We start from the raw sequence: 24351 nt of genomic DNA, 5'->3' as shown, positions 1-24351 counted from the left end.
CAGAAAATTCAAGAAGAGAGAACACTTGCTAATTCATTCTATGAAGCCAGTATTACCCTTATAACAAAACCAGACAAAAATAGTACCAAAAAGAGAAAAAGGCAGACCAATATTCCTCATGAATATGGATGCACACATCCTTAATAATATATTAGCAGACAGAATTCAGCAATGTATAAAAAGTATTATACCATGACCAAGTAGGGATTATTCCAGTGAGGCGAGGCTGGTTGAAATTTTGAAAACCAATCAATGTAATCTACCACATTAATAGAGGAAAGGAGAAAAATCATGTGATCTCAGCAATTGAAGCATAAAACGCATCTCTTCTGCATGTTAAAAACTCTCAAAACATAGGAATAGAGAAGGGTTTCTTCAGCTTGATAAAGAAACATCTTTTAAAGAATACCTACAGTAACATTCCATATAGTGGTGAAAGGAATTCAAGATAAGAGAAACATCAAGATGAGACAGGCTGCCTGACAGTTGGTCAATGTTAGAGAGAAGATGTCCTGGGGAAGAGGAGCCAGCGGGACCCTGGAGGAGAAGGGTCTGAAAAATGCCCCCTTGCCTTTGTTGGGTTTTTTTTATAGTTGTTTTTTTAATAGCTTTTTTTTTTTTTTTAGATGTTGGTGGTAGGAGTTTATTAATTAATTTACTTATTTTTGCTGTGTTGGGTCTTCGTTTCTGTGCGAGGGCTTTCTCTAGTTGTGGCAAGCGGGGGCCACTCTTCATCACGGTGCGTGGGCCTCTCACTATCGCAGCCTCTCTTGTTGCGGAGCACAGGCTCCAGACGCGCAGGCTCAGTGGTTGTGGCTCACGGGCCTAGTTGCTCCGTGGCATATGGGATCCTCCCAGACCAAGGCTCGAACCCGTGTCCCCTGCATTAGCCGGCAGACTCTCAACCACTGCGCCACCAGGGAAGCCCGCCTTTGTTTTTTTAATTGAAGCATTAGTCCATCTTCCATTTCCTAAGGGGGAAAGTGTATTCCACGTGGTGAATGTTTTAAGTTCCTAAAAAGTAAATAACTGTTTCAGCCTTTGAAATGTCACATGAAATTATCAATGAGTCATGAGAAAAATGCTAACATCAAAATTAAAATCAAATGAATCATGGCTTCTCCCTGCAAAGCAGAAGCACGTTGGTCTGTGCTTATACTCTGCTGATAGGCAATTGGCTGCCAGCTCCCTCCCATCTCACCCCACCCCCACCTGCCTGACTGGATCTTCCCCCCAGTATCCCATAGGCTGGGTTATGGAGAGGAGCAGAACAACTCCTCTCCCACCATAAGCATTTTCCATGAGGAAAGGCTGTGGCGTTACTCCTTTCCCCAAACTCAGTCCTACAACCCTGGAAAAAAGGGAAATCATGATAAGATTGTGTTCCCTGTCCAAGCTGGCGTCTCAGAAGAGACCTTCAGCAGAGTTACACTTTGGTTCAGCAAACTCTCAGATTGGTGACAACATAGGACCAATTCCCTCTCCTTTTGTATCAGATCAGGTTAGCTTTTCTAGCTCCTCTTTCCCAAATGCATTTCCTCATCTCCCAGACTGTCCTGGTACCCGGAGGAAGGGAGAAAGAGAGGGAGAGAGAAAGAGAGACAGAGGGAGAGCTGAATGTAAAATAGAAGTATAGGAAAATTCTAATTAGTTTTTTGAAGATTACATAAGTGATGGGGACAAAATATATCAATTTCCACTCCTGCTAAACAAGGACCACCACTTGACTGACCTCATCACTGGACAGCCTGTGATGTCCTTTGGGACCCAGAAGTCAAACCCCCACAGATCCACTTGGCAGGAGCTTTGAGAGAGTTGTGTTTTGGTAACAGATGCTATGGAGGGAGGCTCCTATTTTTACACCACTGGGGCTGAAACACCACCGTCTCCCTGAACTTCCTAGAAATGGTACATAATATGTGGTTCTAGGAAGGGGGGATCCTTGAGAACTGCCCTCCCCCATGTTATGAGAATGCACCTGTATTTTGGGAGTATCTGGCAACCCCCTCTCTGCTCCTTCATGCTACACCCTTAAAAGCATCTTAGCAAACTCATGAGTACACCAAGGTACAAAGGAACATCCAGGCCTCAACCTGACCCAGTCAGCGAAAGTGATATTCAGGTATAAAAGGTGCTCACAAAAGAGAAAGAGGATCTAGAGTTCACTTAGATGTTATTCCCCAATAAGGCAGAAATATATTTTCCTTTGGGTTGCTATTGTTGGTAAGAGGATTCTAGAATTCTTAGTCTCAGCTCTTTTTCAGGTAGCAAAACGGAAACTCTTTTTCAGTTTCTCCACAGTTCAATAAAAAGGGAAGTATCAAAAGTCACTTCTGTGCCTTCTCTACACAGGTAAAATACTCCGTAGCATCACCAAGGAAGGAGGTATTGTGCAATGGTGGTATTTAAAAATCACCCCTCTGCTCATAAAAGCTGTATTGATCTCACTCACATATGTATTTCTTTTCACCACAAACAACGCTTAACTTCTCCAGTTCTCCCCATTTTCTTTTATTCAGCCAAGCGATCTTCAGGTAGTTAAACACACAGCAAATCCTTTGAGATTAGAAAATATTGGAATTTTCTCCTGGGCTTATTTTCTTATTTTTGTTTAGCTCACCCTTTGATTGTCATGAGGTTTGCAGTCTGATTCATTTCAGGGCCTTGACGTGGAAGCATTATTATTGTCGTGCCTCCTAATATTGACAAGACAAATGTGCTAGTGAGGACAGTAGGTTTACTGGTGAAGCCAAGTGACTGAGCAATGTTTAAGTCAGTCAGTAGTAAGATTTCTTTAGAGGAGAACATTTTATCAGGTATGTACAGGCCAGACGGGCTTCAGAAGATCCTAATTTCCAAGACAGTCTACGACGAACAAACTTCGGGGCTCCCTGTTTGATTCCCATGCCAGGAAATCCTGCCTGTAAAAGATTCAGAAAAGTTGGTAAAGTTTTCCATGGATTTGACTGAATTACAGCACAGGGAACCCCGTGAAGAGGAGAGGCAGAGAGACAGCATCTCAGAGGATGGAGGAGGGAAAAGGACAGACCTGAAGTGAGCAAAGCACAAGCACGTCAGCTACAAATTGTGTATACATGCAAGATGAACTTGTGAACACACGTCCAACTTGGCAGATGTTTAAAGATTGGGTATTTATAATGTGCTCCTGAAACATCTTACTGAAATGATGATGATTTAAGTGACTTTGATTTAGAATTAGACTTTTAAGAATTTTTAAAAGCATTTCCAATGTTATCTACCAAAAACCAAATGCAGCTTCATGGAGATAGGATTCTCCATAAACTGACGTCTTGTGTTTCTGAATGTTGCCTCCAATCTTTTCTCTACCTCTTTGCCTTGCAACAATTGAAGCAGCTGGGGGCTGGAGCTCACTTTATTAGTGATTTAAAACACACCCTTGGAAACTAAGCTGGCTTTTTTTTTGTCCATCCAGGTGGGAAGCATGTTCCAGCAAATGGGAACAAAACTTAAAGAAAGTTCTCAAACAGCTAATGCTTTAAGAGCACAACTGCAACAAATCTTCTACCAGCCATCTCGGCAACAAAAGACCAGGGTAACCTGGTAAGAGAACTAAGCCTTCCATATAAAGACAAAGATAAAACAGCTCAGCAGCCGAGATTCGACATCTTTAAAAATGCCTTTTCAATCTTTAACTTTTGTCTGGTTGGTTGTCTAGCAACCAAGGGCCGAAAAGAAACTCCACCCAAAACAAAGTGAAACAATGCAGACACTTATTTAGGAGTGTGTGTGTATTAAGGTTCTCAGGGTGCAAAGATAGAAACTTGCTTTCAGACAATTAAAACAGAAAAAGTCCTGATTGTAGATGGCAGGAAAGGAAGTTGGGAGTGAGGAAAAAGCAACCCGAAAATGCGTAATGTGGGATGAGGGTATAGTTTCCACACACCGGGCTAAAGCAAGGTTTACACTCTTAAGTAATAAAAACAAACCATTAAGCTCGGTCCAGCACTGTCAGGAAGTATAAAACAGTTCTTGAAACTTTGCAGTGACTATACAAAGCTTTTCATAAACTCTGTTTCCTGATCTTCATTAAATGTTCACATCAAGTTGCCATGGGGCAATTAGCTTGCCTCCTGAAATCAATAAAGAATCAACAATTTGGAAATAGTTGTACAGTAAAATAGTTCAATAATTATTCTCTCATCGTGTTGTGGCCAAGCAGTTCCAGTGTAAATGCAGACCAGATGAGAGCCTGTTCCTCACGAGGGGAGCTTTCAGCAATGGGCGGTTTGCAGAGAGAGCTGCTCATCGGCACGCACTGCAGCGAGAATGCAGTCCTGGCACTGCTTGGAGTGTGGCCCAGAAGGCAGGGCAAACATGGGCTGGAAGTGGCATTCAAGTCAATATCTGGCACACTGCTTACGCACCTCAGAGGGACTCAGTCCAAAGTGTGGAGACCTAAACAAAATGATAGACCCAATGGATACAAAATTAGGCACCCTACACTCAGCATTTGGACCCCAGACAGGAACAGAGATGTTTTTCCCCCTCGGGTATACATATCTGCAGGAGAAAACATAGGTATATATATTTATATCTATATATATCTATATATATCTCTCTATATATATATATATCTGTGTGTATATCTATATCGATATATGTCTACATTATATATGTATATAAAGAGTATATTTGAGACTAGGATTCATTCATTTCAGCATTTCTTCAACAAATATTCAAATCTGAGTTGCTTTTAAGAAACCTTCAAAGTGCTCCCTTAGAAAGTAAAATGCGGCTACTAAACAGATGACCTTCCTAAGACGTTTTGCTGTAAAAGAGGAGACAAGACAAAGTTCTTTCTTTGCTGACCCCGTTTGCAGATGGAAATCAATTCCTTTAACTTTTTCTAGTCAGAGCCCATTCACTTCAGCACCTTCTTCGAAGCCAACCGTGGCATCACAAATTCCAATATCCATTAAATCAAATGTCAAATACTAGCTTGGGAAGCTTTATATCACCCTCTAGGCTCAATGGTGCTGCAGAGTGAACTGTCTTAGAACTTGAAAAAAAAATAAAGCATCATTTTTAGTATAAACAAATGCTTCAAATGTATGACATCTATTTGCTGCCTTCAAAGGGAAAACGTTTAACTCAGACGCTTGGCACTAAGATCACACGGGATCAACTCAGTGGACTGACTTAAGTGTTAAAACTTTTTAAAAGTACGTTAAGGGCTTGCACCTGCTCCCCCATCCACATAGATGTACTGACACGTATTTGACTAAACTGACTACATACATGCCCAAGCAAGCAAGCTGAACAAATTTTACAAGATAAGCAACCAAGTGTTTTCATGTCTGAGGGTGGCTAGAACACAAAATTGCCAGTCATCTTGTGGGGGAAAATAATGCCTTTGAAAAAAATATATAGGGCATCATTTTAGATAAAATGTATCCAAATGCCATCCTGCATACAGGTTTTGTTGTTTTGTTTTGTTTTTCCTTTTAGTGCTACTTCTTAGCAAGGGGCCTAAACTTAGTACCGCTTTCTGCTGTTGTGATTGAGAATCCTTAGAGCCTTGCTACTCAATGTGTAAGACCATAAGCTGGTGGGTTAAGGCAGCTACACCTGGGAATGTGTTGGAAATGCAGAATCTCAGGCCCCACCCCCGACTCATGGTAACAGAACCTATGTTATAACATGATCCCAAGGGGTCTGTATACACATCAAGGCTGCATCCTCCTGGAGCTAGTATTGGTGATTCGCATGCACATTAAAATCTGAAAAGTTTTATTTAGAGCATTGGTCCTCCAAGTTAGGTGGAAGTTCACTTTGAAGTTTGCAGGGCAGGGAAACAGTGAGAAAACTCTGCCCTGGAGAAAACCATAGGGCTGTAATTTATGTCAGTGGGGTGCAGGCAAGAGGAAAAGCAATTTACCTGAGTGAAGCAGACCTGCATTAATCCCATCTCACCCTACCTGCCCCCAGCAAAAAATAAAGCAGAAAAGGAATAGAATAGTGCCAGGGCAGTCCTACTTCTTTGTGATTGCCTATCCATGTCACACTTATTTGTACACTTAAATTGTTCTTTACTGCAAGGCTAGGTTCTTTTTGCCTTATAACACACTGGAGGTGGGGGCGCTGTGGAATCTAACACTCCGTGAATCAATATCTTAACATTAATATGACTCTAGAATAGAAATACACTATTTTAAAAAGTGCTGTGAATTGCACAAATGATTTTTCCACCTCCAATAAAAAACTGAGGAAAAAAATATGGAACACTTAGATTATCCAGTAATGATGTAGCCTGCTACCTAGACCAGACTGATAGATCACCTCTCCACTCTTGGCCTCTTGAGGTACAATTTAAAGCAGCAAATGGAGTAGAAATTACAAACAAATGGAAGCACAGAGAAATTTGTAAACGACTCATCTTCTTCTTCCCCAATTTTGAAGGCAAAAAATGAACAGAGCAATCTGGACCTGCCATACAGGCTAAAACCATGCCAGGGAGGTGCACACAGCCCAGACAAGCACAAAACGAGATGACACAACTTAATTTTGAAAGGTGATCTCCCCAAATTCAGAAACTTACTACATTTTTTGAAAAGCTAACTCTGAAAAGATTCAAAGTTTCCTATAGAATAGTGACTGAAAACTGAAGACATTCAGTGTCACGGGGTTAGTTACGACACTTTTTTTCTTAGAATGAAGAATGTGAGACAAAATGTCTGTAGGAACGTAGAATATATGTAAGAATATTATGTTTCTCAAATGAGCTGCCAAGAGGGTCAGAGTCCTCAACTATTAAAAAATCCCTGAAACTAAATTGAAAATGCCATCATCTATATATATGTAATACTAATCACATATATCTTCATATGTATATTTATACATATTACATATGTCTATATATATTTACACATATATTTATATGTATTTACACATATACTTGTATGTATATTTACACATATATTTGTGTATATATTTATATATATTCACATATATATGTCTATATATATCTACACATATCTATTATGCAAGAACCATTTGAGAACCATTTGAGAAAAGAACATTTGAGAACCATTTTAACCGAGAAAATCAGACCCAATGAAGCAGAGAAATAAAAAGGGACGAAACTGCCAAATGTATGGAAATTCTTTTGCTGTACTTTTACAGCTCTTATCTGGAGTATTTGGAGATGAGAAAACACGGATTATTATTCTTTAAGATGTTACGACTGTGCAGCCTGCCCCTCACATCCATGGCAAGAGAGGGTGAAGAATGCCAAGGGACAAAGACGATCCCGCTCTCCACAGGGGTGTCTAACACCAATGATACATAAAGAGCAATAGAATAGGGATAAAAAGAAACTAAAAGGTTTTAACAGTGGAAGGAATAAAAGATAACTTGTACTAATTTTTTAGAAAAATATGATCTACGTAATCTCAAAACTAGGGTTAAACCTATCACACCCAAAATATAACCCAAAATGTAACAGCGTCATTGCAAGTTAATTCCTGGGAAGAATCTGATGATAACAGTCTGTTCCTTTACTAACACACTTTTTTTCCGCCAAATCAAGGCAGGGCTAGGAAAGGAAATTAGAACTAGGCCTCACCAATCACAGCAGGATCAGAGGTGACACAAAGTCCTAGAAATTGACCTTAAAATACTTCCAGTAAAATTGTGGGGTTGTGGGTCCCCTGGCCATACAAGCATACCCACCGAACCCTTCCTTGGGTCTGATTTCAACCCAGAGCACAGAAGCCCTGCCACTGGTATGTGTTCATTCTGAGCGGCCTAATTCGACTTCATTCTGCTTGGGCTTCAGTCCAACTGGCAGATGTCCTTGTAGAAGCTTGATCTCAGACACTTTCCCTTTCTAATTTTTTGGCACCATTGCCTCTATTGCATGGGATATCATCTCTGAAACTTTATCTTGGGTTCCCCAGGTTTGGCTTGATTTTTGTTGCTTCGGTTTTCTCTTAAATCTTCCTGCCCCAAAGAGGTTCATGTGAAATACTAAATCATTGATTAATTCCTAGGAATTAGCCAATGACTTGCCTGCAAATTTCCAACCATTCCTCGCCTTCTCCCTACCTCCCTCCCAAATGAGTAGCCTCAGAAGCAAAAATGCAAACACAAGGTAATCTTTGTGAACGCTGTACAAATGCACCATTTTCTCTTACAGGTTGGCTTTTATAGAATGAAATGCCAGAGCTTTGATATTTATTATCTGAAATAGGTTTAACATTTGGAGAAATGTGTTCAAACACATAACCTTGGAAAGAAAAGCAAGCTGATGGAACAGAGAACAGGGGTAGGCAGAAAACAATTTTGCTGCGGAGGGGCAAAGTTAGAAAGTTGAGTCCTTTTGAGCATAAAGAGCTCTTAGGTGAGGTAAAAGTAAAATACAAATCAATTTTCAACTCTTCATGAGGGCCACTAGATATCAATTTTAAATATACATGACCACAATATCAATAATGAAGAAATCTTATGTTTTATTTAATACTTTGGCCAGACCAGCCCCTTTGAAGGGGTCACTAGTTTAGGAAAGAGGAACAACAAACCATCATTCACTTTCCTGCAGGTTCATCGTTTTCTTAATTATTTCTATTGGTCCTGCTTTACTCTTTCTGCAAACTAAGGGGTGGGGGGTTTCTGTATTAGATCAGCAATGTCTGGTTCTTATCCAAATATTCCACCTAATAAGGACGTAAGTTCTCATGGACTGGACAATCACTCTGCAACATTCCTGAGAATTGAATAATATAATAATCTTGAAAGTCAGCAGAGTGGATTATCCACTTTTTTTTTTTTTTCTGGACATGAACTTGTGACCTTAACAGTAGCACTGCAAAAAAAAAAGCAAATGTGCTAAGCACTTTGCCAGAGTAACCTTCCATGTAGACTTTTCATCTTAAATACACACGACTGAAAACAACTACAATTTTTGGAAAATTATGTACAAACCCAATACTTCTTTTGATTACATATAAATACAAATTAGCTATTTTTCCTAAAAAGTGGTTATAATAGTAAATAAATACAAAATAAATCTGACCATTATACTTCATGTGCTGGGGTTGAACCCATATAAAATGTACAACTAAATACATTTTAAAATCTTTAAGGAATAATTCTCTGATTAAAATATTTGTTTTCCCAACTTCCTTTCGTAGATATAAATATATTTTCAAAATAGCTGTTTTTTTTTTCTCCATTCCATTCCATAAATAAAGTCTTCATTGGGAAATATTAAAGTGTCAACTTGATTTTTTTTTTTTGCTTTTTTCTAAAATATATATATATATATATATATATATATATATATATATTTATTTTATTTTATTTTGCTGTGCTAACGACACCCACAACCCTCGACAACCATGTCCTGATAGTTCTTTAATACCACCTTTTCATTCTCGTCAAGGTACAGCATGGAGATGGCACTGAGTTCCGTTGGGACACAGCATGCCTTGGGAATCTTAGAGTTAACTGAGTTGACCAGCGTCTGGACGATGGCGTGGTTCGTGGAGTTCAGGTGATCGGCCAGGGGGAAAGGGCACTCCCCATGGCAGTAAAAGGCATGATACCCCGGGGGGGCGACGATCCAGTCATTCCACCCCACGTCACTGAAGTCCACGTACAAAGGGTGTCTCTTACAACTGGACTTGAGGCGTTTCCGCTGTTTGTGTTTCGCCTGACGCTTTTCTCTTTGGTGGAGAGGGTGTCCTTTCCCATCGTGGCCAAAAGTGACCAGCAAGGGCCTTCTCTGTGACCAGCTGTGCTCGTCTTGGTGCAAAGACCTGCTAATCCGCACGTGCCTCTTGGAGACCCCGTGGCTGTCCTCTGGGTGGGCCACCTCCACCACAAATCCATGGTTGGCGAGCCCCTGTGCTGTCCACCTCATCACGGCAGGGGTGACATCAAAGCTCTCCCACCTGCTGGCATTCTGAGTCACCAACCTGGTGTCCAGAAGTCTGGTCACGGGGAACTTGGAGTTGGCTGTGGCAGGTTTTATAATTTCATAAATATTAATTCGGTGATGGAAACTGCTATTGTTTTCCAAAGTTTCCTGCATCTGTTCCCGAAAGACCTGAAGTTCTGCTGAGGTGATAAACTCCTCAGTGGGGATAGAAGTTAAATTAAAGAAGAATCTACGGGTTGTTTTTCCACTCATTTCTGGCAATTCTTCCAAAGATTCTAATTTAATGGAAAAAAGTGGAAAAAAAGAAAAATCATTCAGTAAGGGAAGTATGACAATTTGATTGTATATAAGGACTTATATACATCACTTCAGGGTTTGATTTAACACATGTAAAAATCTGCAGCCAGAAAGTTAAAATTCCCCCTTTAGATAAAGAAATGATCCTCCCTTTTCTATACATTTATGTCGATATACACACCATGAAACAAAATTTCACAATTCACTGTTACGTGTTTAATCTAATACGTGAATACTGCTTCCAGGTGGCTATAATAATGGGGGAAATGGTGAAGCATTTCTTTGGAATTCACAGACTTTAGGGCAAAAAAAAAAAAAAAGTCAGCACTATAGTTAATAGAGGTCTAATGAGTGAGGATTTGAGGAAATTATTGCATTTCTTAAAAAGAAAAAGGCTTTTAATGTCAATCCCTTAAGCAGTATTCTAAAACATTACTCTGCAATTTAGATGATTTACAAATCTCGATATACAGATTTCAGTTTCCTAATTAAAGACTCTGAAACTCAACATCAACGATGACATTTTGCAAAGTACACCCTACTATTTTACTCAAAAGTCCAGAGACAAAGGCATTTTTAAGGAGTACTGCTTGTCGAGCAAACAATAAAATATAACATAGCACCTTGAATGTACAGTCTGCAAATCATCAAAGGTGCACATTATTATTAAATAGATAGTAAACAGCACTAAAATTTGGGATATTTGGGTTTACTTTCTTCTAGCTTTACCACATCCTGTTATTTCACTGTCAACAAATTTTACCTGCTTCATTCAGGATCCAGCCTAAGTGCTAACAAAATCTATTTGGCCGTGTCATCACCATAAGAGGAAACCATATTTTCATTACTTTTCTGGTTGTATTTCTCCTGAACCAAACAGCTATTCATTGTTCACAAAATTTAGACACCTTAGCAGAGGATAATCACTTCAGATCGTTCACTCAAAGGTTCTACCTGTGTAAACCTTCATCATCAAAGCAACAGTCATTGTTGCCAGCTAAGGTCAACAGGGGTGGTTTATACCAAATTATGGAGGAATGCTTTAATGCGACGTTTCTCAAACTTCAACCTGTGTGCACAACACCTATAGGACACCTTAACTCTTCAAATGCAGATTCTGATTCAGTGGGTGAGTCTGGGGTAGGGTCGGAGATGCAGCATGTCTAGCAGCTCCCAGGTTAGGTAATGCTGGAAGCTGGTGAACTGCCCTTCGAGGCTCAAGGTTTCAAAGAACGTTTTTCACGTGCAGGTATAAATTGCCAGGAACTTTTTTTTTTTTTTTTTTTTTTTGCAGTACGCGGGCCTCTCACTGTTGTGGCCTCTCCCGTTGCGGAGCACAGGCTCTGGACGCACAGGCTCAGCGACCATGGCTCACGGGCCCAGCCGCTCCGCAGCATGTGGGATCTTCCCAGACCGGGGCACGAACCCATGTCCCCTGCCTCGGCAGGCGGACTCTCAACCACTGCACCACCAGGGAAGCCCCAGGAACATATTTTAAAATGCCTTTTTGTTAAATAATATAGAAATGAATAGAAGAACCATTAGCCTTGGCCAAGGAGTAAGACTTGAGGCCAGGGGTGAGCAGCCAGATGGAACAGAAAGATCTAAAGCTCCTCTCCTTGGACAGGGCGACCATCAGTCCAAGAAGGGAGTCCCCCACGGTCCCCTCAAGGCTGCTAACCCGCACCCGTACGGATACCTTTGGGGAGCCGCTCTAAACCCCGCTGCTGGCTAATGGTACTTAGGGCCAGGCACTATTTTTAACATAACCCTCCCACCAATCAACCAGAGCTCTCCTCTGTGGCTCCGACAAGTATCAAGGGTTGTGTTTAGCCCCTCCTTTCCTTTCCTCCCTGCAATTCAGGAGCCCTCTGATGTTTCCCCTGAAGGCATTCTTTCAGCAGAGAAGCCACCAGTTACCAGAGAAAAGAAGAGTGACCTAAAAATCAGCACATCCATCAGACACAATGACACAAAGCCAACGGCTGGACCCGGGCAACTGACTTCGCTGATCCCAGCACACCTAAAAGCGCTCTCTCTTCTTTTAAGGAGAGGAAGGAACGGCACATTATCCAGGGCCTTTGGGGAACAGCTGTATTAACAAAGGTGCCCAGAGAAATCATACACATACACACACACACACACACACACACACACACACACACACACAGCCAGGAGGAGGATGAAGGAACAATCTCCCAGGTAAGCACGAGAGACAAGCAAATGAACTAAAGAGGATGGGTATAAAAGGGGCATTAAATAGAACAATAACCCTCCAAAAGACTAATATGAGACTGAATTATATAAAAATACCACCATTCAACTGGATTTAACCTATGAAAAAGCAGTTTCATGTGCTTCAAAATCTCATTGGAGGTAAGTGGCCAAAAGGATAATCACTTAGCAAAGGAAAAAATTACACTATTAAACATTCACAAGTAATGTGAAGATCCCTCTCCAACTTTGCAGTTTCATCTCAGTCAGCCTAATCCCTGAAGGACCACTATCCCTCCTTAATACACAGGCCTCCATGACAAGACCCCTGACTGCAGACTCTGGTCACAGAGATAAGTCAGAAAGTCACAGGAACCCCCAAACCCAGGAAAACAACTGACTAAGGTTAGGGCACCTACTACCCTCTCCTTTGATCTTCAAGGGAACGTGAATTTTTTCTAGAAGGCAGAAAAAAATCTGCATCTTTTGAAATGAAGTAAAGAATCTGCAAATCACCACATCCAGCCTAGGGATTCTGAAAATATGGAGCATTTACCTAAGCAGGTAATGTATGCTTTTCTAGAGGTATATACAATTATTAATTCTCTGTAAATAACCCTTATTGAATAAGCTGCACTTTCCAAGGGATCTGAGGATTCCAACCTATTTTAGACATGGGTTCTTGAACCTCTAAGTTCTTATCCAAATAGATGGAGCTATGGCTTCAAAAATGTGGGAAAGTAAAGAAAAATAAGGCAACAATGACATTTGACCTCTCCTCCAAAAAGTGAATTTCTAACTTAATCATCTACACTGTCAATTATTCATCTACATTCGAAAAGATGAGACTGAATTCCCTCAGCTAGCCTAGGTCCACTTTGGCCTCCTCTTCCCTAGACCAGGGGAGAATAGGACATAAAGAAATAAGTCATCACGATAATGACAGCAAGTATGCTGAATGGTTGTTTGTGCCAGGTCTGGCACTAAGAACTTTATATGAATTACCTTATGACAAATCAGTTAGAGAGGAACTGTTACTAGCTCCATTTTGTAAATGAAATAGCTGGAGCTCAGAGATGTTATGTGACTTTCCTAAGGTCACAGAGCTAGTAAACTAAGAACATAGCTATGAACTTGAGTCTACTGCAGCTCCCAAGTTTCTGGCCACTAGACGGCACCATCTCACATAGGGGAGGAGTCAAAAACTCAAGCAAAAGTCAAAACCATTAGAGGCAGATTTATATTTAACACAGTGATAACCATAGGGCAAGTTCTGTCTCAGTTAAAGGGATAGAAATGGTGGAAGAAGCAGACAGAACAGAAAAGTAAAGCAGAAAAGTAAAGTGGCAGGGGCCACTAGAACATACAGAGCTTGTGTGGAACCACTGATATTTTGTGACTGCCTCTTTGTCCTACAGTATGACGAGGACAAGTTTTGATGAGTTTTAGCAAAAAGTGAGTTGTCATTACATTTTGAGAATTTTGTAACACTCTTTAGACAAAAAATGTCCATTAAGAAAACAACAATAAAAACCTGGGAATGTTCTAGTAAATCAGTAAGGTTGGAAATCACTGCCCTGAAATAAAATGAAAGTAGTGGAGAATAATAAATAAAATTTTCCAAAATATAAAATAATGGTTAGAGAATTGATGTATCAAGGAGAAAAAAAAACCCAATAAAATACAAAAGGTTAAAATGAATCAGTTAAAAAAACAAAGACAACAAAGGAGATGGCAGGTAAAAGAAAGAGCATGGTCGTGGTCACCAACCCCGATTTGGCCTCTTCCCACTCTCTTGCCTCCAACACCTTTGGAATGATCCAGGGCCCTCTCGTTGCTACTTATTTGGTGAAATACACAAAGGGCAAGTCTTAAAAAGACAAAATAGCTCAATGAGGAGGGATCAAGGGGGAACAGAAAGGAACCACTAAAAAAGAGGCAAAATGGAAAACCTAAGTGCAAGAACTATCTCTGGGCACCAAAGTCTCAATCTCTATGAGCATTTCCAAATAGAACGCCTGTTCTTCCTAAAGGGGGCCTTTCACAATGACAATGAAATACCTGGGGGACACTAGGGAAGCACCCCAAGTGAGCACTGGTTTGGGGGGGTGTATGTGTCCAAATCCTTTGGTTGCACTGGGAATTTGTGATACCAGTGCTCCATCACAGAGCAGTGGTTGTTTCTTGAACTCTCCTTTTAAATGGATATTTTTAAGAAAACTACATTTGTGGGAATAGGGTTAATCTCTATTTCAAAGCTTCAGGCATAGAGGCAAATAATTCAGTTATTTTGGGCAAAAAGAGAACTGTGTCCTTCAGAGTCTGGAGAGCAAGCACGTGGTCCTTCCATATTCCAATCTGAGAGAAAAGAATGAGGATTTTTTGCAAGGCCAATCAAGTCAACCAATTTCAACGTGTTTTTAACTACAAGCAAAACACAAAACACTGTTTCCAGTTGAAGAAGTGATTTTTCTATCCTCAGTGGCAGTTCCGAAGCACTTTTTAACAACTTTGAAAAAAGAAAATTTTTCCAGCGCTTGGGCTCTCCCGAATAAAAGCCACTGGAGAAAGGACTAGACAAAGCTTAATAGGAGAAATGACAACTGATCATTTCTGTGTCAGATCACCTATGATGTGGACCCATTATCTTCACACATCGGTTGAAAGAATGCCATCATGATAGTTCTTGTCTTGTATTTCGCCAAATCACCCAGATGCCACCCGCAAATAAAACCAACAGGTAATTCTTGTAATCAGGTCCTTTGGTCCTTTACCAAACAAACATCCACAAAGGCTCTAGGAACCAAATTCTGCTCTTAAACCTGCAGCCTTAATTACATGGTTTATTAAAAGATTTTTTAGTGCCATGCATGGATGTTTTATAAACAAGAATATTTACAAAAACCAAATTCTGGTTTACGTAAAAATGAAACGGTCTTCAAAAAAGGGCAATTTGTAGCTTAGTGATTATAGGCTAGTCTTAAGAAGAAAAGGAATGGGTTTGTTGAAACTTGGGGCAAACATTACATAGCTTTTTTTTATTATCTAATTGCATAAAGATCTGAAGTTATTGCAAGTTGATTTTAAGCAAGTTGGTAACTTCTGCACTATTTGGTGCATAACATTTACACATTTAAAGACATAAATTCTGACTTATAAACTCAAGCATGCTATTTAAGTTAGAATCATACACTCCGATAAATTCTAGCCTGTTTAGTTTTGGTCGAGCCACTTCCAGAGGAAGGAGAAATATGCAGACTTCACTGATGGAATCCTCATACAACTGAACGCTTTGAGGTGTCAAATGCCTTAAATGATCTATCTTCCTTTAAAGTTCTAAGAGACACACACAATGCCTTCTTGGCCTTAAAAATAAAGTTCAGAATGGTTTCCATGCTATATCTCCAGGAGAGGTGGCTGAAATAGCAATTCTTATTACTTTTCTATCCAGAAAAACAGTTCTAATCAGCAGCAGCTGGGAATGATGATCTGGATCTATAATCTCCCCAAGGTGGTGATGACAGAATGTACAAAACAAGAACATTTCTGCATGACAACAGACAACTCCTGCTTTCAGTGGATGAATCCTGAAGGAGTAAAATGAGATCTTATTTCCTTTCAAATATGATTTCTGTTAGCAGAGAGCACCTCACTTAGAAATGTGCTGAAAAATGAATTGATTTTTCAATTCATGTCCCCTTCATTATGTATAGCTGCCTTAATGAAGTCCCTTTTGTTATGTGACTGGCCTTTAGGACCCCTTCCCACTATTGACTGCTGTTCTCACAAGTATAAGTTCTCCTTCACACTGGCAGAAAATGCCTGGCTGTGACACTACTGATTTGTTTATATCAGAGGGTAGATTTCCACTTGAAATTGACCACCTAAGCAAGGCAAGGCAAGAAAACCGGAATAATATCCCAGTTCCCTGATATCCTACAAGTGGCTGCTCTGTGATATACAACTTTGGACCATTCTCTAGAACTTGAACGAACCTGGGCTCATTTAGAATGTGTTAAGCCAAAGGAGCATTTAAAAGTGTAGAAAAAGAATTGAAGTGGAAAATATTTTTGACCAATTGCCCTAAGAACTTGGGTACAACAGATCTCACTAGCTGCTCTAAGACATTTCAAATCCACTAAATGCCTTTCTGATGAAACAAGCATGAGTATCCTACCTTAAAAGAATCACATCCAGTATCATAAAAGAAAAAAAAAACACATTTCAGTGCACATGAAGGAAACCAGGCAGTTGCTGCAAAAGCTTTTATCTGAAGGCTAGCCTTGTCTCTACTCCGGAGTTCATCTCAGATTTAAGCACAAGACAAGAAAGTCATTGTGGAAACAATAAGATTGACTGTGGAATTGATCTCCCACGAGGATTAGATAGGGATTTGAAATCTTCCAAACCAGGTCCAGATCTACTGTAAATTAGAAAGACATTGGAGCCCTGGGCTTTGATTTTTCAATACTATCTCTGAAAATTCTGCCCTTGGCTCTGTCATGCTTGAAACCCCGGCTTAAGCAAGAGAAGCAGATTTATAGAGCAAAGGCTTCCAAACAGACCTAAAGAGATCCCAATCTGCCCCCCTCCTTCTCATTCTTCTCCTATGGAATTCTTGCACGTTTAGATGACTAGGGGCAAGCCTTTTGCCCTCGTCTTCCCCATCACTTGATTTCTCTCCAGCTCCTGGAGGAGGAGTCGCTCTTCTGGCTGCAAGCCAGGAAAAGGGTGCAGATTTACCAAAGGGGAATCCCTGGCTCTCCCGCCACACAGGCAGTGAGTGAATGCCAGGTTCGTAAAGGTTCTTACAGAGGCAAACATGGAAACGTCTGCAGCGCCCCGGCCAAGCTGCCCTTCCAGGGACGCCTGCTGTCTGCCCACTGTGGGGCGCTTGGCTGGACGACTCCCCGCCCCCGTCTCCGCCCCCCGCGCCCCGGCTCCAAGCCTCACCTTCGTGGTGGAAGCTGCGCACGGTGTTGGCGAGGCTGGCTGCCCTCTCCAGCCGGTGGTCCGGGGCGGGCGCGCCAGGCTGGCCCGAGTGCCGGCGGTACAGGTCCAGCATGTAGGGGGGCACCACGGCACCCCTGCTGGGGGTGGGTCTCTGCTTCAGGCCGAACATGCTAAGCAGCCGCAACTCGAACTCACTCAGGACGTCGTCCGAGGGCTGGGACGAAGACCGGCCAGCAGACACCGCGAACTTCCTCCGGCCCAGCTCGGGAATGAGGCCGGCCGCAACGCCCAGGAGGACCTGGGGAAGCAGCAACGCTAGAAGACAGCGGGTCCCGGCCACCATGGTCGACCTGAGGACAGGGCCGACGTGAGTCACGGAGTTCTCCGCCCAGCCCTCCCCCTTTCCGCCCCCGCGGTCCCGGCTCCCGCTCGGTCCCCTTGCTTCCTCCTCCAGGGTGCCCACCCGGCTGACAACACTCGCGGAGACACTTCAGAGGAGCTGAAGCTCAAACGTTTGGGAGAATGGAAGACCCCTAATTCCTGAGCCAGATGGATTTCCCCCTCCCATTCCATTCTCAATCCGTCTGACAAGATTTGCCCCGACCCCACCCCGCGTCAGTGACTGTCACCTTTTCTTTCTGTGACACGCTGACAGCCTGTGCAGGGAACCTGGGGAAACCACCGTTTGGTCTCACACCCCTCCGTCCCCTAAACTAACCCAATCACACAGCGCTCGCTTGCATATAAACACAAATGGTGCATGTGACTTCCTTAGAGGCACTGTATAGAACTTCCTGATACACACACACGGTCTATAACTTCCAGAGCTAGTAAACTCAAGGGCACAACTTCCGAAGTCACTTGCAACCTGTGGCCTACGCCTCTAACCTCAGAGGTGTCAGGGCAGCCCACTCCATCTCCGAACCCCCTCCCCCCAATGCAGTCAAGATACGCAGGTATCTTCATAGGATTACGTAGATGGCTAATATCTATTAATTCCCGTGTCAGCACAAGGTGGCACGAGAGAACTGCCCCCTCGCATTCCTGGAAACAAACAGGGAGAATCCCAACTTCTAATATTTTCACAAATGGGACGCAGCTCTGAGTACAGAGAGCAGTTCTCCCGGAGAAACTTGAAACAGAAGGGATCGCCACGGCAAGGCGTACAGGTTGGCATCTAACGGGTGAAATCCAGGGACCACCCTCTCCAAGGGATTTCTTTGACTTAAAAAAAAAACCATCTAAGTGTTAACAGCCCTAATAAAATGCCGAAAAGAAGGGAAGGAGGAGGGGCGGAAGAGTGCGAGCCGGGAGTGCAAAAGCCGACGGTCGCCCGGCGGCGGTAGGATGGGGGCATCCCCGCAGGAGCTCGGCTGCACGTGGACCTGCTCTGTTTACGTCCGGCCCAACCTGGCCCCGGGAGGGGCTCATCCTCCGGGGCCCCGCGCCCACCCACAGCCCCGGTCTCGGCCCACGTTGTCTACCTTTAGGAGACCGCAGACCGTCTAAGAAGCACGCGGGGACACGTCCATTGAAAGAGCCTCCACATGGAAAAAGCTCTGGCTGAAGGACCTGGCGCAGGGAGCGGGTTCCCTTCCTTCGCCTCCTCCTTCTCCTCCCGGGTGCCGGCCGGGCAGTCTCTCTCTGCACGCAGGGAAAGGCGTCTCGGGTCGGGCCCAGCGGTGGAGTGGAGGAGCGGCGGGGTTCGCAGGCGGCGAGGCTGGGTCCGCTGGGGCAGAGGCACCGGCGCGAAGTGGGAAACGCAAGTTACTCTCCCTGCAAGTTCAAGAAGTCTCCAGCCAAGTGCTGACACACAACAACAGCGATCAGGGGGAGGAGTGCGGAGCAGGGAAGGGAAGGGAGAAAGGAAAAGCTGGTGCTGTCGTCGTCCTTAGGAACCAGAGCCCGCGGGACGCGTGGCCCCGCGGGGGGCTGGCTCCGGGACTGTGGGGGCGAGGGTCGGGCGCTCGGCGCTAGCTCCGCCGGGGCCCATGGCTCGGGCCAGCCATCCTGGGAGACGCCGGGTCCAGGGAAGGGCGCAGCGGCGATCTCGGTGCCGGGCGAGTTGCCCCCCCGCATCACTCTGCCTTCCTCCAGCGCACCCCCATTAGCGCTAGCCAGTTGAAACCACCTCGGCTCCGGCGCTCCGGCGTCCTCGGGCGCATTCTCCAGCGAGTCGAGCCGAGTCTCGGGCCGCCGAAGCGGGTGGCCGCGCTCTCCCCTCGCTCTCCTCGCCCCCGGGCCAAGCCGCTGTGCCCTTTGTGGCCAGCCTGGAGTACGATCACACCTCGGCCGGCACGTCCCAGGCCCCCGAGCTCCGGCGGGAGGTGATCGGCATCGCGGCGCTCGGGCTCGGCTCCCGGCTCCCCGGCGCTCTGCACGCCGGTCTTCGGCTCCGGCGCGGCCCGGGCAGCCGAGGCCACGGCGCAGCGGCGCGCACGGCCGGGTGCTACAACCCGCGCAGGGTCTGCGGGCGCGGGTGCCTCGGAGCCCGCAGTAATCCGCGAGGCGCTCGCGCCGAGGTCGTCCGGGTGGGCGGCGAAGCCTGTGGCGGCCGATGTCCGGCGGCGGCTGCCAATCCCCGGCCGGGTGTGGGAAGCGGAGCGGCGGGCGCAGCGCGAGCCGGGCGCAGCGCGGCGCGGCTGGGCGAGGACTCCGGCGGCGACGGCGGCGCCGTGGCGCGGCGCTCGCGGCTTTTAAAGGGAACGCCGCCTGCCGTCTCCCTCCCGGCCCAGGCCGAACACCTCCCCCTCGGTGGCGCGGCTCGCCGGGGATCCCCGAGCGGGCGGGAGCAGCGCGCAGGGGTGTGGACGGCGCGCCGGGGCAGCCGCGACGGGGTGGGGCCGAGGGCGGGGACTCGCGGCCGCAGAAGGGGCGCTCGCGCCTCCAGCCCCTGCCCTCAGAGGGGAGATCCGTCGGAGCGGCGGCCCCTGGCTGGGGCTCCGGGAGCGAAATCGCGGACGAATGCTGGGTCGGGCCTTATTTCCCCTCCCGGCCCGTTATTCAACTTTCAGTTTGAAGATGTTCAATAGTAGTCGATTAAAAGAAGAACTCAACCAAGTTACAAGGCATCTTGGCATAGGCTTGGGGTACACACTTCTGTGTTTCCCCGGGGTGGGAGGAGAATTAAAAGAAAACTAGAGATTGGATATTGGGTGTTACTTAAACTTTAACACAGATATATTTATTTACATATGCAAATTTATTTATATAAATGTGCACTATTACTCCAAAAAGTATATATGTAATACACAAATATACACGTGTATGTCTCTAAATATATCCATATATGTAAATATGTGCTAAGGAAAGCGCACATTTCTGTAAACATATGTCTATGTGAAATGGATGTCCTATACGTGACATGCGCATCGTGGCCTCTGTGTGTGTGTGTGTGAGAGAGAGAGAGAGAGAGAGAGAAGAGAGGATGAGAGGGATTTTATTTTTTCTTGCGGTGCAATCACTTCATGCCTTGTGATATTTATCTTGCCCAGCTCAGAGGCAACTCAGAGGAAGGTAAACTAACGCACAGTGTGAGCCAAGCAGAGAGGACAATTCTGGTCTGAGACCTTAGAACCTTCTGCCTCACCCACTTACACCAGTCCCCAGCAGCTGATCTGTGACATGTGGTCAAGTGACTTGTCTTCCTCAGAGTCCTGAGAGAGTCCCCAAATCTGCTGCACCACAAATTTCAAGGTTAAGGCTTTCAATCCTTTCCAGGATTCCAGGATCCCCCATGCACAGTTCAACAAGTTTACCCAAAGGGAGAAAATTTTTGGAAAAGGCCAGATGGGCAAAATCAAGTTCTCTTGCACAGAACCTTCAGCCTGCAGAGCAGAAAGAGAAAAAGCCTGAAGCAGGAACTCATAACAATCTATTATCCATGTGTATTATTTTTTCAGTCGGAAAGCTAAAATAATTCTAGGTTCCGCTCACGTAAATCGGATTAGTAACTCACAGAGGGGAATTAGGCACTCGCTGTTTCTGCAAGTATAAAGGTCAAATAAGGTATTTATGAGGAAGCCTGCCTACTAGGAAAATAAATGGGGGGGAGGGGGGACAAAATATTCAGGAACATGGTACTATTTTTCCCTGAAAATGCACTATGGAAGCTGTTTGCCACTCTGAATCATTGGACACCAAACAAGTTGGCAAGCGAACATATTCTCTTCACAGACACTTTAAGTCAGAAAGTGTTTATTGTGCTTCTGAAACAATTTCCTTCCCTATCAAGTTTAATTGAGGAGTTAACAATAGTTTCTGTCATCAGTGAGATTTAAAAAACAAAACAAAACTTATATGAAACCTAAATCAGTGTGTAGCTTTTAAAGAGGAGGAGAAAGCTGACAGCTATTGAATGTGCCTCAAGTAAGGATGAAAAATAAATCTTTGGTGTTGACATCAAGGATGTCTCACAGCTGCAGGCCTTCATAACTTGGGAGCCTTGTCAGTCTGTGAAATAATCTTTGATCATCAAGAATTGGAGGGAAAATTGGCACTTCTGGACACTCTATCCCATTTCAGTGTTGCCCATCACAGAACCTCTTGTGTGTGATATGTGATTACCCAGGGGCTGCTGAATGCCCTGCCCAAGCACAACTTCCTAAATGTTGGCCCTATTTCTCTTAAGATCCAGGCTCTCTGGCTGTTTTTTAGAGATGGCTGCCCTCTTGTGGTGGAAATGAGTTTGGACGCTTGGGAGAAAGAAGTCAATAAATAAAGAAGTAAATATGTAAGTAAATAAATAATCTCTAAAGACAGATTTGGGGTGCGAAGTACAGGATGATCGAACCTACCCATTTTCTAGACATTAGGAAGAGTTTGAAACAATAAATCTAAATGGAGATGACCTCATTTTATTCTCTTTGTGCACAGCCACCTACAGCTCAGAATGCAGGGTTATTACTTTGAGGTGACAGTGTCTATTTCCCTTGAAAATATCACTTGCTGCTAGCCATGGTCCATGCTACCTTCTTCAAAGGTTTATTGCAAGTTTTTCAGCCCATAAGGTGAGAGTCATTCTTTCTGGGTGTATCAAATTTAGTGTATGTGCCAGATGTGGGGAGTGGTGAGAGTTGGGGTCAGGGGTCATTTGGGGAAGGTGATGGTAGTTGCAAATTCAGCTTCCTCAGAGGGGACACACAAGTTACGTAAAAAGCAAAGCCAGGCTTCCCTGGTGGCGCAGTGGCTGAGAGTCCGCCTGCCGATGCAGGAGACACGGGTTCGTGCCCTGGTCCGGGAAGATCCCACATGCCGCAGAGCGGCTGGGCCCGTAAGCCATGGCCGCTGAGCCCGTGCATCCGGAGTGTGTGCTCCGCAACGGGAGAGGCCACAGCAGTGAGAGGCCCGCGTATTGCAAAAAAAAAAGAACAAACAAACAGCAAAGCCTACTAGGTTAGGATTCTATATAAAGGAGGTTGCTGCTATTCCCTTCCAGTCACTTATTGCCAGTTTTTCAAAGAGATACCAGAAATCGCATTTGATTGAATGTAGACATGACCTGGGATGAAATTAAGTGCTTGAACAGTCATACTCTGGCAACTTTTCCTTTAGCAGTTCAGCCCAGGTGATGTTTAATTTTATTGCATCCTGCAGCTATTAGCATTCACCATTGTTCTTTCAGACCTACCATTATGCAAATTAACATTAAAATAATGACTCTCACATATTGTAAAGTTCACAGCAGGCATGAAGTGATCCATCTACCTTGTAATTGTTATTCCACTGAAACCTGCAGCAACTCCTCAGGGAAACCTCTAGGCTTGGTAGCATACCTGTCACCTTGGAACTAGTGTGACACTTAACAGCAATTCCACTTACTTCACCTGGATGAGGTTCTTTCACAGGAACCAGGAGTCACAGCAAAGAGCAGCATGTGGTCAATCAAACTTTTACCTATGTGATGTATAATTGGATGTGGTGGAAGGATGGGTGTGGTAAAGTCACTTATTTGCCAACTAGTAGGCCTTGTATTCTGAGTCTGGGTTATTCCTTTCAGGCAAAGACTGACTACTCCTTAAAAATTAAGAGACAATAAATTTTATGCATTTAACTAGATTGTATTGTATTGTAGGATACACATAGTAGGTGCTCTATACACACGTTGCTTATGGCCCAAGACATAGTTGGGTGACTTACATTCTAATTCTGGTTTGGTTATGGATCGCTGAATTTAAAATGGCCATCGGGGTAAATAGATATGTTCTACCTGCCTCAGATGGCATGATAAAGTTCAAATGCTTAGCATGTGTGGACTTGGAGAAGTAAAAAATGCCATGCAAACACAAGGTTTTGACTGCTACTTACCCTATGTATCTTTAAATGTAGTTCTTGGCCTTCTGCCTGAAATATTATGGCCTGATTTTGAGACAGACTTCGTATGCTTTTCTTCTTCTTTTTCTTTTCTAACAGCTTTTATCATGTTGCCTAGCAGTGGGTGTTTCATCAGAAAGTTTACCACTGAGGTTGATTAAGCCAATAACAAATTCTGATAGTCTCAGCTCCCTCATGAATAATATGTAGAGATTAACTGCTTATCTCCTCACAGAGCTGTAGTGAAAAATAAGTGAGAAGACATGTGTCAAGACAACAAAATTTGCCCAATTTGAATTACTACACACATGCAAATTAACATCAGTGGCTCTTGGAAGATTCACTTTGTTTCATGTTATTTTCTTTTGTACTTGGTAGACAGCAAAACTCAATGTTAAATGAGCACACGCTTCTGAAAAATAATTATAAGCTTCCTAATATGTTGTTTTAGATATCCATTAAATATTATTTTATTGTATTCATATCAATATGTTTGCATATCTTGTCAATGATATTAAAATCTGTGTTAATTATATTGTGAAGAGTCAATGATAATATTTCTCTTTACATATCCAGTCTGCAAATATTCTTGAGCAGCCATTATGGCCATGGCACTGTCCACTTCGGGCCCAGGAGATACAAAGATACAAAAT

The 24351-nt window shown here is 43.7% G+C and overlaps 1 protein-coding gene across 1 annotated transcript; it reads right to left on the bottom strand.

Moving 5' to 3' along the window:
• Positions 1-9315: 9315 nt before the first annotated feature.
• Positions 9316-18996, bottom strand: BMP2 (bone morphogenetic protein 2). Its single transcript, XM_082645699.1, has 3 exons — positions 18871-18996; positions 17387-17736; positions 9316-10197 (listed from the first exon to the last, which is right to left on the bottom strand). Exons 2-3 carry the CDS (start codon positions 17727-17729, stop codon positions 9353-9355), a joined length of 1188 nt encoding a protein of 395 aa, XP_082501825.1. The 5' UTR covers positions 17730-17736; positions 18871-18996; the 3' UTR covers positions 9316-9352.
• Between the last annotated feature and the right edge of the window lie 5355 nt (positions 18997-24351).

This window comes from Mesoplodon mirus (genome assembly GCF_964341445.2).
Source record: "Mesoplodon mirus genome assembly, chromosome: 15".
Lineage (NCBI taxonomy): Eukaryota > Metazoa > Chordata > Mammalia > Artiodactyla > Ziphiidae > Mesoplodon > Mesoplodon mirus.
Note: the sequence above shows the minus strand (reverse complement) of the source record. Positions and strands in the feature narration are given on the sequence as shown.